The sequence below is a fragment of the Prinia subflava genome, chromosome 3 (genome assembly GCF_021018805.1).
Source record: "Prinia subflava isolate CZ2003 ecotype Zambia chromosome 3, Cam_Psub_1.2, whole genome shotgun sequence".
NCBI classification, from domain to species: Eukaryota; Metazoa; Chordata; class Aves; order Passeriformes; family Cisticolidae; genus Prinia; species Prinia subflava.
The window spans coordinates 101,293,599-101,306,041 of NC_086249.1; the positions used below are offsets into that span (position 1 = coordinate 101,293,599).

The 12,443-nt window shown below is 39.3% G+C and overlaps 1 protein-coding gene across 1 annotated transcript; it reads right to left on the bottom strand.

Moving 5' to 3' along the window:
- Positions 1-259: 259 nt before the first annotated feature.
- On the bottom strand, positions 260-12,208 carry FUNDC1 (FUN14 domain containing 1). The gene is made up of 5 exons (XM_063393055.1): positions 12,083-12,208; positions 10,214-10,370; positions 8,354-8,429; positions 2,326-2,454; positions 260-872 (listed from the first exon to the last, which is right to left on the bottom strand). Exons 1-5 carry the CDS (start codon positions 12,111-12,113, stop codon positions 795-797), a joined length of 471 nt encoding a protein of 156 aa, XP_063249125.1. The 5' UTR covers positions 12,114-12,208; the 3' UTR covers positions 260-794.
- Positions 12,209-12,443: the final 235 nt, after the last annotated feature.

Consider the following 12,443-nt stretch of genomic DNA (forward strand, 5'->3'; position numbering starts at 1 on the left):
CACATTCATCTGCTGCTACAGTAAAATCCAGAGAAATCACAGCAGAACAAACTCTTCCCCAGGTAGAAATCTCTGAAAGGTTCCCAAGTTTGAAATGCAGGAAATGCACTGAGTGTTTGGATTCTCATCTTCTTTAGGATAACTTTGTAACAAATCACTAAAACCACCTTAAAAACCTGTCTAGGCAAACACTGGCACCAGGTCCCTACAGGCTATAATTGAGAGACTTTCTTATTTTTTATGTACACAAAGGCCAGAGTCAAAGTTAATTTTCACCTTTAATAAGCTCATGATTCTTTGTTATTTAATACTCTGTAAAAAGGTATTACAGATTGATCATTATTGCAGTGACTTCTAAAGGAGATGGACAGCCAGGGAGGCTGAAACTACAATATTATATACAGTATGTAGTCATTGATACTACCTACTACAGCATGAAGAAAAATACTTTTTAAATAAACAGTATTTAACTGAAAACATAGAAATGGAGCTTTCATTCTCATAGTATGGTTACATAGCTATATTCCAAGAATAACATTTTAAAAAATGCTAGATCTTGAAAGGCCATAGATAAAAAGAGTCATGATGAGGATGAACCAGTTTTGCCCAGAAATGCTTTAATGAGCACACTGCACAGTTTTTCAGCAAATCCTAGTTTTGCCAAGCTTCAAGAGGCAAAAGCCTGAAATGTAAAAGCTCCCAAGTTGTCTAGCTAGTCCACTTGTCCCAGGCCCAGTGACCCACACTGCTTGCAGACACATCAAGGATCCCATCAAGGAGAGGTGTTCGGGTCCTTACGACGCCAGCCCCAACAAAAAGCCTCCAACAAACCCACTGGACACCACGATGTTCTGTTTGATAAATTCTGTTGACTGAGAAGAAAAATATTCACAATGTTAATTGTGTCTGACTTTATTATTTAATACTTATCATAACTTCCTGGAAACAAGACTTGTGGAGAATGTGTCTAAAACCATATAAAAATAGGTGGCACCAATGTAGTGCAAACTGACTCTCAGCTGTTTTTAATAATATACTTAAAATACAGTGAGCCTTTTAAAAGTCAAAATACAGAGGAATTGCTACAGCAATTTCATGCCAATACCACTCTTGTTTTGATCAAAACAAGACATGTTTTACAAACTACCTTGTCAAAAAAAGCATGAGCACTATCATGACTTCAATTGCAATCACATGATAATTATTTTTTAAAAAATACTGCTTTTTGGAAGACCACTGGAAAAGAAATATACTTCATTTTGAGCCAGTTTCCCAACAACTTAATCCTAGAAAAAAACACTTCTGTATGACGACATGGGTGTAGAGTATTTCATGCAGTAGCAGCACAGAGTATAACACCTTTTATCAAATGTGCCATTTCATAAATCCTCTGCTTCAAACACGTTGAATTGGCAACTAACACACAGTTACAAAAAAGTCATATAATCTGACAGGAAAAAAACCAAAGGAAAACCAAAAACCCCATCCTGTCTCACCCATTTCTACAGGGCAATGGAGAAGGAGATGTTAAGCTATTTGAGGTTCTGAAGAAGCACAAAAACCCTCACTCTTGAACTTTAAGTTCATATTCACATTAAAATTTAGGGTAATTTTTATCAATCTATATGCAGCTCCATACAGATTAAACCTGAGATGTCAGAACTCATTAACAGCCAGTGCTGTTTCACTGTCTGCAGCACATTGCCAGCCAGGATTCTCAGTTATTCAGAATGAAACTTAGACTGCATGTATGGAATGTGAAAATATGTAGGGCTTTAAAAAACCCCAAACAACAGAATTAGTTAAATGGAGGTCTTCAAATGACAGAGTGGAACAGCCCCAGTGACACTGATCAGTGTCACAGCTATCTCAGTATAGTTAGGCAACAGGCAGATTCTGCAGACAGATATTCTCCAAAATGTATGAAAATGAGATAAAATCATAGCTCTTGTTACAAAGTAGCTACAGCTTTTCTGTAAAAAAGTCCTTCTTGTCCAGACAAGTAATTCTGTTATCAGCAGTCTAAGAAGATTTGGGTTTTGTCTTTGTAGTTCCCATGTTCTACCCTCACCACGCTGAACTTTTTACTATGTCTGACCTTATTGGCCTTGTCACTGCCAAGAACAAGTTCGTGTTTCATTTGTAACAGTGACCAAACCAGAAAGATGAATGAATAAAAGACAGCACAATCTGATAATTTTTAATAAATTATAAAGCCAAACTATTTTTGATGTGCTCCAGTTTTGCATTTTCAGCTTGTTATCACCTACAGTGGAAGGTAAGAAAACCTGACTGGTAAAAAAGAGTTTATCACCTTAGACTCACCTCTTCAATTAGAGTGTTGATTTCGGGAGCTGCCTTATTTGCACGTTTTTTTAATTGTTTTTTTGCTTTGTTTACATCTTTTTCAACTCTCTTCCAGTCAACTTGTACATATCCACTATGACTAGCAATCTAGGGAAATAAAGGCAGTTAGTACAGTTGCAATTAAATTCACATTTTATGAGTCAAAAACATTGTCTTGGTGCCTATTTTTCTTATTTTTACTTATTACAGATATGGGAAAAGACATTGTTGCATTTCAGCAGGTTCTCTGCTTCAAACCAGCAGCTCAAATTAGAACAAGCAATGGCAAAGTTCAGTAAGCTCTTGTTCGTTTTACCAGTTCTCTGTTCTTAGTTCTAAATAAAAGCTTTGCAATGTTTTTCATTCAGCATTTATTGTAACGTTACTTGTAATAAAAACACATTCATAAGACAACAATGAAAAAACTCTTTTGTTTCAGCTTATTTCATTATTGTAGAATTCTAATTTGTGACAGAGTATCCGGGGCTAATCAAAATCATCATTAGAAATACTGAAAACTCTTTATTTCATCCTACACAATTTAAACTATCCAACAAAAAAAAACGTACTCATTACAAGAGAATTCTTACACTTCTTACAAAACAAAATCATTAAGTAGAAAAATAACACAGCCTGATAGCAGCACAAGTTCTGTAAAATCAGAAAAAATACTAAGTTTGAGGAGACTGGTTCATACTAATTTATACACAAACTTCCAAATTTTTTAGCATGTCTAACCATCATCCCAAACCTTTGCCTTATTTCTGTTACTAAGATTTGACTGCTGCATGTTCTAGAGAAGAGCTAAACAACTCATTATTTGGGGGAGGAAAAGAAGAGAAAAATTAAGGATTACTGCTTATTTTAACTGTTAGGACAAACAGATATAAACCACTAAACTTACATATAAGTGATTGTTATAGAAAAACTCCTGGTAAAGAGTGAGATTTCTCAGGTACTTCTTAAGGTAACATGTGGGTGGGAAATCCACCCAATTCACCTAACAGCCTCCTACAAACTGTGCAACTGGTAAACGTAAGTTCCAGATAATGAATTTTTGTGGAACAGGTATTTAAATATACAATTTGTTAGATTTAGCCTAAATACACAATTAGGTTTTGTTTCACTTACAGGCTCTGAACTTTGACTTTCACATGATCTTTCTACCAAATAACTGAAATTAGACCATCTAGCTTGTGCTACAACTGCCACAGTAACTAAGCAACCAATCTCACCACAAACTGAGGATTTCATAATCCAGAAAAAATTAAACAAGTGTCAGACAGATTTTGAATTCAAAGCAAAGCTTCTAGAAGATCACCTCTGTAAGAGTCGACTTCAGTTTTCAATTTTGTGTAATTAAAAATACCAATTCACTGGACAAATGCAAAATGAACTTCCTAGATTTTAAACTCTTTTACTTCATGCCTCAGAATGTAATTAGTAACAAATTAATTGATTTTGCCTGTCTACCATAAAATCATTTATTCACATGGGCACCAGTGCCAGGCAGGGACAGCTCATTAAGCATGAAAGCAGGAAACCAGTTTGAAAGCTGTACTGGTTGCACATCACTGGATGACATACCAGGAAAAGAAAAATAGCTGCACGTTGTGGCAATTGTTATATTATGAATTTAACATAACCACAAGAATTTCAAAAAGGCCCCAGCATTGAATTGGTGCCTTCTCACTCACACAACTGAAAATTAAATGTGACTGATCTACTCCGTCCCACACAATGTAAGAAATGCTAATGTATCTGCTTGCTTGTAAAATGCAAATGGATCTTAGGAGAAACATTTCATTAAAACAACTTTAATTAGCTCAGTTATCCAGACAGCACAAAGATGAGGCAGAAGTTTTTAATTAAGATCTGTTTGTAACTACTGCAGAGCTTACATTTGTATCAAAACCAGACATCTTTTCTCACTGAACTTTGTAGCCCTGAAATAAGAGATTCCAAATTCTACTTTTTGAGTGTTTATAAAATAAGCAACAGAGGGTAACGTTTTGAATATAAATTTTTTAACTGAGAAGAAAAAGCCCTATACTTTGGCAGTGATAGAGCCTGTGTCATATCTACTTTGGCTGCAACCCCAGTAATTACATAATTTCATATATAAGTGCAGGAATAATACCCCTGAACTCAAATGCTAAAAACTTCAATTTTTAGAATCCAGTGTATCATTAAAAAGCTACTTGCTTATAACAGTAAATTCACATAAATGCAAATTCTCAAAATTAATTAGCATATTTAAACTCAGGCCCTATGATAACCAAGTAAAATAACAGTATTCCATGTATCATATCCATACTTGGATATATTAAGGAGTCACATAGTGCTATACATATTAATTGCATATATTATTAAAGAGACCTATGGGGGTGGATTTGGGGTTATGCAGAAATCTCTCTGTATGTGACAATGGAATAATAGATACATTATATATTTATCTATATATCTCATAGCTCATTATTTGTTCAAGACTTTCTGAGAGTGTTGAGAAAATAACAGAATTTTTTCCAAAGGCAATTGAAGAAATACATCAGTGCAGGAACACTAAAGATGTGTTATCTTCCCTGATATTAATCAAGGAAAACACAATCTTCAAGGGCAGACCTCATTTTGGGGATGATACTGGAGAGGCACACAGGTACTTTGATATTGTGAAACATTCACACGAACAATGAGCAGAAAAATGTTTTGGAGCAAAAAGTCTGTAAGCAAGATGGGACAAAAGAGTTTTAATTTCCCCAAGGCAAAATCTCTCACACTAAAAGAGCCCAAGCAAGGCCAGAAGGCCCAGGTGAGCTCAGCTGACAGAACCCACAGGCACTTTGAGGTCTTTTCTGCTGTTTAGGAACGAACAACGCCCAGTTTTTATCTGAAAGTCTCTAAGCTCAACGCCCAGTGACAAGGAGGGAGTGAGAAATGACACAACACAGTGTGAGAGCTGCACTGCAGAGGTTGCACCCTCAGCCACCACCTGCAGGCACAGCTGTCCCCACTGCCAGCACTGCAGGTCACAGAGGCACAGACGCTCTGTCCCTCCTGTCACAACCTGCCAGGAACTTGGCATTTCCTTATCAAGCCAGCTTCCCATTTGCTTTGGCTGTTCCCCTGAACATTCCCTCCAAGTGTGCACACATCAACTGCCAGTGGGATATTCAACATAAAACTGAATCCAGCTCTTCCTCACTAAGCCCCAGCCCCAGGAGCAGGTTGGACCCTCCCTGGGAACATCCCTGGGATGGAATTCCACGGTCCTTAAGGTCCCTTCCAACCCAACCCATGATTCCATGATCATCACGGTGCACTAACAACAAAACCCTGTACAAGATAAAGCCAAGGAGATCTCAGAGTTTGTTCTGCTTCTTGTGTTGTTTTCACATCTTTACCTTTCCTAAATTAGAACATAATTTAATGAAGAATTCAATTTAATTCATTAATGGGCTGAGGAAAAATGTATTAGTGAAAGCACAAATAACTGAATAAAAATCCAATTTCATTATTAAATAATAGACAACACAGAACAGAAAGATCTGTAATTTGTATGCTCACTGCAGAGCAAAAAACAATGAAACTGCTCTTGGGGATATAGGATTTTAAAAATAAAGAGATATTAGGTGTTCATTAAGAACAATTGTTTTTAGCCAATTTATTACAGCAGAACCAAGAGTACACAAGTTTGTGTTTCCCTTCTCTTCAGGATTTTACAAAACTGTGCTGTATAAATGAAAAGCTACACAAGTTATGAGAAATGCATTGTATTTTCCCTAATATAGTGCCTAGATATTGCTCCTACACTGGCATATTTGAAGAACTACATCTATTTCACACAAAAAAAGCACAGTTAATAATCTAATAATAATTAATCAAATTAAGGTGTGGAAACATTCACCACAAAGATGTGATAACAGATCGTGGATTTGAAAAGCTGAGCAAATTTCATGTAATTTTTATTCTTTTTCTCCCACTACTTTTCACATAATCTGTATTAAGACTGAAGTTTTAGATCACTTACAAAAACATGAAAAATCTCTTTTGCTTTCTGTACAAAATGACACTGAAAAATGTATTGCTTTCAGTTTCCTACTACATATCTTGAGATGAAGTTATCACCCACTGAAGAAAAAAGTGTATTTTTTAAATTTTACGACTGAAACGTTTCACTGAATGGGCTTTAGCCAAGAATCTTGCCTTCTGTAGTTATTATTCTTGTTCTAGCATGTAATTATAATGTCAATATTGCAATCAGTAGTTGAAATGAAATCTGTAACTTCAGAGAAATTTATACATAAAAAGGAACTTTCTAGTAATGTGCTGAAATCCTCTTCTGCCCGCTCAGGAAAAGCACTGAACACGTATTTGTAGAATCAGGATGCGTGATTTTAAATGAAAAAATTAAGGACTACAGAAATGTAATTACACCATAGAATTGATGACTCAGCCTTCAAATGCAAAACGTTTTGAATTAAAAGAGAGACCAAGGCATTTATTTCATTTCCTTTCAAGAGAATCTGATCTTACTTAAGATATAGACAATCCAATCAAAATACTTAACTCATATTTCCTCTTGGATAATATTCCTTTTTGGATTCAGAGTAAATGAGATCAACCAAGAAATCAGACACTCAACCACATGGCAAATCTACTGCGTGCACAGGAAAGCTCCCCAGCCTTCACAGCTCAAACAAGCCAAAATCCTGCACAAGTGATGTGTTTTATTCAATTTCCATTCTCCTTTGTCTACAGGTTTCAGCTTTAATTTCTCAGGTTCCTTAGTCAGGAGCACTGAGGAAGGCACCCAGCAATCCCAGGTGCCTCTGTTCTGGCAGCTCTTCAGTCATATTGACAAAAGAATTATCATTAAAAGAATTAACACCAATGGCACACAAAACATGGGAAGAGGAAAAAACTAAACTAGCCCCCAAACCAGTGGGGACCATGATTATGTTATTATTACATTATTATTACCATTTTCAGTGTGTGTACTTCACACAACAGTGACATTTCAATGTATTACACAGCAGCAGTTACTACCCCACCCTTCCTGATCAGTGCTCGACTACAATCAAAAGAAACAGAGCAGGATTTGCCTTTCAGAAACCCTCCAGGGTGATGCTGCAAAGAATAAATACATCTTTAACATCTTTAACCTCCCCTCTCAAGAAACTGTGTATTATTGAGCCTAAGTAGGCAACAATCCACATCCCCCGAACAATATGAGGAAAAATGAGAAGATACTCCTGAGACACCATGACATTCATGAGAGAAAATACTCGTAAGTATTAAGATATTAAAAATGCCAGTAAAATTCTGGCATCTTACAGAAAGACACATGAAATTCTCCTTCATTTAAAGTTTCATCTAATTTAAAGGTTTTGTGGAAATATATCCTCCCCTAATCACAGTATCTGATGAAAAATGCAAATGATCATGCCAGATAACATAATTAAAAACTTCTAAACCCAAAAGCCAGCAGAGAGGAATGCAATGAAGCTGTCAAAATTCAGCCAGGCTTTAGAGGTTCAGTAGATAAAACATGGCAAGGGGAGAAAACAGAAAAACAGGCTCAAACTGGGATCAGAACAAGCCTTCCAGGCAACTGCCAAAGCAGCCCAAGGCTTTGATAAAATTCTCAAACCAATGTAAAACAAACTTATTTTAAATTCTCCCTAACCATAGGTTTACAGGCAGTTCCTCTCATCTGGCAGCATGGAATCACACACAGTACCTCAGCTTCTGCACAGAAGTTCTCTTGTCTTAAAACAAACTATTTTACAGGACAGAGTAGATTTTGATTTACCCCTGATTTTTAGAAATGTCTCTTTTGTTCATTTGTACACAATATTCCAGGTCAAATGTAAGGTTTTGACTGATAAGACTAAAAAGATGAAGCAGATAAGAAGCCTTCCTAATTAAATGTTACCCAACAGCTGTGTTTTTCCTATTGTTTAGTAAATAACATTTGCCAAGTTATAAAGGATGAAATGCTACATACTTGAAGCAGAAGAAAGCCACCACCTACTGCAGTTGCTGCAAGCTTTCCGACTTTCTGGAACAAAAATCCCGCACACCTTAGGGGAACAAAACAGAAAAACCCAGTCCAATGAAGTTTTCTGCTGAACAATGCCACACTACACAATTCCTGGCTGCAACTATTACCATTATTTCATTTAAAAAAGCAAATGTATAATTTCATATTTACAGATTTAAAAATCAAGGCTATTTAGTGCAAGCAATATTAAATTAACAATGTCTAAAATAAGATGATGTGAGTAATGGTTGCTTGTTCCTGGCTGTCTTTAAAGGAAGCTTGAGATCTCTAGATCTTACTGCTATTAAATGCAGCATGTTAATAAAGCACAACATAATTATATAACAGTGCTACTATAACTGTTCCCAAGTGGAACTTAAATACATTATACCGTAATTTATATTAACTACACAACTCATAACTGGAAGATCTCAGTAAAAAGCAGCACATCCCTAGCACAAGAATCCAACTGAGCGAGGCCACTCTGCTGGAACATGGTGTCAGTTTATTTTTAATGGATCAAGGCAGCCAGAACCCCCCTCATCAATGGAGAACAGCAGAGTTACTGATATCACAGAGGAGTGATAAGGCAGGAAGGGGCTCTGGAGGTCACCTGGGCCAGTCCCCTTCCCAAAACTGCTGCAGAGCCCAGTCCCATCTCAAAGCTCCACCAGGAGCCCTGAGTCAGACAAGTTTCCAAGGCTGATGGTTCCACAGCTTCCCTGGGCAATTCCAGTGTCTCAACACTGGCCCACACACACAGGGGAATTTATCCCCCTGCTTATGAATAGTGAATTCTTATTTATGTACATAAGTAGGCACCCAGAGAGATGTGCATCTACAGATACTGAAATCTCTGAAATTTTCCAGATCATTCAATGAGCCAGTTTTTATGGAGGCCAGATGAACTGTTCCCTAGAAACTTCTGAGTTTACATGTACACATATAACTTTCAAAAATAATTTTAGGGCTACAGAAACAAATAAAAAACTCAGACTGAAAACTAAACTCCACTCCATAAAGCTGCACTGAGCCTGGGTACAACAATTTCATTTTTATTCTATTTCATCTTCTAGTTCTTGCATAATCCCTCTTTAAAAGTCAGTGTGCTGCCATAACAGTGCTTTTCAATGAATTTACACCTTTTCTGTGTACTGGAATAGACAAATATCATTCAAATACCTCTGACAAATGATACCTTGACACAGCTGCTGAGGCTGTGACCACATTTTCCAGTTTAAGTTCTCATCTTTACTGTCTAGCTTTCCCCATGAATTATTCTAGTATAACTAGGCTATGCTATCTCTCTTCAGTTAACATCAAACTGTGAATTTGCTTAACATGGCTGCAGATCTGTTTAGAGGAAAACAGTCTCCATGAAATAGGACTCTTAATTAAAAGTGTATTTTGCCATCCTTTTTCCCCCCTTCTTTTCTTTTACCTGTAAAATATGCTTTAGCTATAATATAACTAAGTGTCTAAATCTGGGCTAGTGAGGAAAAAGCTTTTCCATACAAATAAAAGATATATGCAGTAATTTTCCATTTATTCCTTGCAATTTTAGAGCTCTGACATTTTCCCAAATCCTTCCCACAGTAACTAGTATGAGTTCCCTTGGATAACTGCTGTTTCACCACTATTAAAAAACACTTCATAATGATGAGTCAGACTAACAAGCTCAGATAGTTCACACATGAATAATCTTGATCAATGCTAAAGGAAATCCCATTAAAGATGTATTTATCTGCTTCGAACACCCTTGGAAATGGATCTTCTAACAGAGTGAAAGGTCTAGGTCAGTTATGGAAAGGGAAGCTCCCTCACCAGCCAGTCACACCTCCCATCACAATCTGTGTGGCTACAGAGTATTTTTCTACGATTGGTCCTGAGTTCCGGCCAAACAAGCGATTCCACCAGTGGTGACGCCGGGCGTACTCTGTTAAATCCAGCACTTCATAGGAGTCGTCGTCACTGTCATGGTCTGGAAAAGAAAAAGCCATGTTAAAATAAGTTATCTTCTCAGCTTTACAGTAAATTAACACTTTATGTGAAAAGCCCAGATGCAGTTTGGGTATTAACTGGGTAACCCAATGGTTTAAATTGTAGTGTACAAGTACAACCCAGCAGCTCACAGAACAAAGGATTTGGGGATTCTTTGCCATCATCAAGGCAAGGTGTGGAAGCTACAGGGGTGGGATAATCTATAAAATCCATGACTTGCACCACAAAGGTGAACAAGAATCCCCTAGACTGCAAGTACAGGAACCAAGAGGCACCAGATGGAACTACCAGTTAGCTCCTTCAACACAAACCAAAAAACCCAACAGAAACAAAAACCAAAGGGAGAGATGGACACTGGGAAAGATTAAGAACTTCTGGGAAAGATTAAGAACTTCTGGCCCAGTGCTCTCCTCAGAGGAGCAGACATCAGCATTTGCCACAAAGCCAGGAAGCGACCTCTGCTCCTTTTCCACAAGCGAAAGTGAAACAGAAAACACTGGGACTTCAACTAAGTTTCACTTTTGCAAGACAATTTTAAAAACGTTTCAAAAGCGTTTTCAAAATGGACAACCTACAACTTCAAACTAAGAGATCCTCAAGGCCACGTATACTCAAACATCTAATGAAAGAGATGAGTCCACAGTTTAAAGAAACAAGTTTTAAAAGTGTATCGCATTCTGCAACATAAACACATGAACCGAAGTTCACTTTGGTTAAATATATTTGAGGCTAAATCTAAAATCAGCAATGCTGGTGGGACTTTCCAGAAAAGAAGAGCAGTTAAATTACAACCTAGAATTATTAAGTAAGACTGCAGATATAAACATTTTGTTAGAATTTTGACAGCTTTTAAACTTGTACTACCAGTATGGGTAAAAACTTCAAAGACTGCAAGAAATACACTTGTAGGTGAGCGTTATTTCCCTTTATTACCCCCTAAGTGTTCTTGAGTACTGAAAAATAAATAGCAAGATCCATGCTGCTAAAAAATTGTTATTGAATGTTCCCTCTTTGAGATATTGAGGACAATCTGTTTAACTACTTTAGATGGAGAATATTAAAACATTGTCATATGCAGTTATATTTATTCCGCCCTTAAATTATTATTATTTAAACCAAAACTCGTGTACACAAGTATAACACGCTCTGTGGCAAGTAACACTGCCGGAGCCTTTTCTTACTGATGAAAAATAATCCCTGCATCCGGCAAATGATGTTTGGACATTCCCCAAGCACATCGAACTGTGCCAGTGGCGGAAGGCGCCGCAGGACGAGGCCACAGCGATGCCCTGAGAGCCCCGCACGGGGAAGGATGCGGCGGCCGTGGGGGATGGAGGCTCCTGGTTCCCGTCCCGCATCCCCCCAGCATCCCCGGCTGCACGACCCCGCGCTCCCTCAGGGCTCGCCGGGCACTCATTCTGTCTGCGGGCCCGGCCAGAAGGGCTTTTAGTGGTTAAACCCCATAAAGGAGCTTTAGCCCGGGTGATGCTAGGGGTACGCCCGATACACCGGGCCGCGCGGTGGAGGGGGGACACGCACGGATTGGGGAGGCGCAGAGCCCGGGCCATCCCTCCCCGCCCCCAGGACGCAGCGCGGGCAGCGGGAGGGGGATGCCCGCCGCCCCCGAGAGGAGGAAGGGCGCCCGCCGCGCCGCCTCCTCGCCGCTCCCGTCAGGAAGGGGCCAGCACTGACCTGAGGCGGAGCGGGGCCGCCGCGCCGCCATGTTGGCCGGTGCTGAGGCGGCGCGCGCCCGCCCCGCTGCGCCCCCAGCGCCCGCTCGCGCCCCGCCCCGCAGCGGGGCCGCCCCCTCGCGGCCGTTCCGCGCATGCGCCTCCCGCCCCCCCCGGGGATGGCTGAGGGGAGCGCGGAGGGGGCGGGGCGCGGGCTGCGCCGCTGGGGTACGTGCGGTGTCCTGAGCGGGAAGGGACCCGCCAGGATTGTCAGATCCAGCTTCCTGCCCAGCGCAGGTTACCGCAAGGATCCCACCGTGTGCCTGAGAGTTATCCAAACGCTTCTTGAGCTCCGTCAGGCTGGTGCTGTGACCGCTACCCTG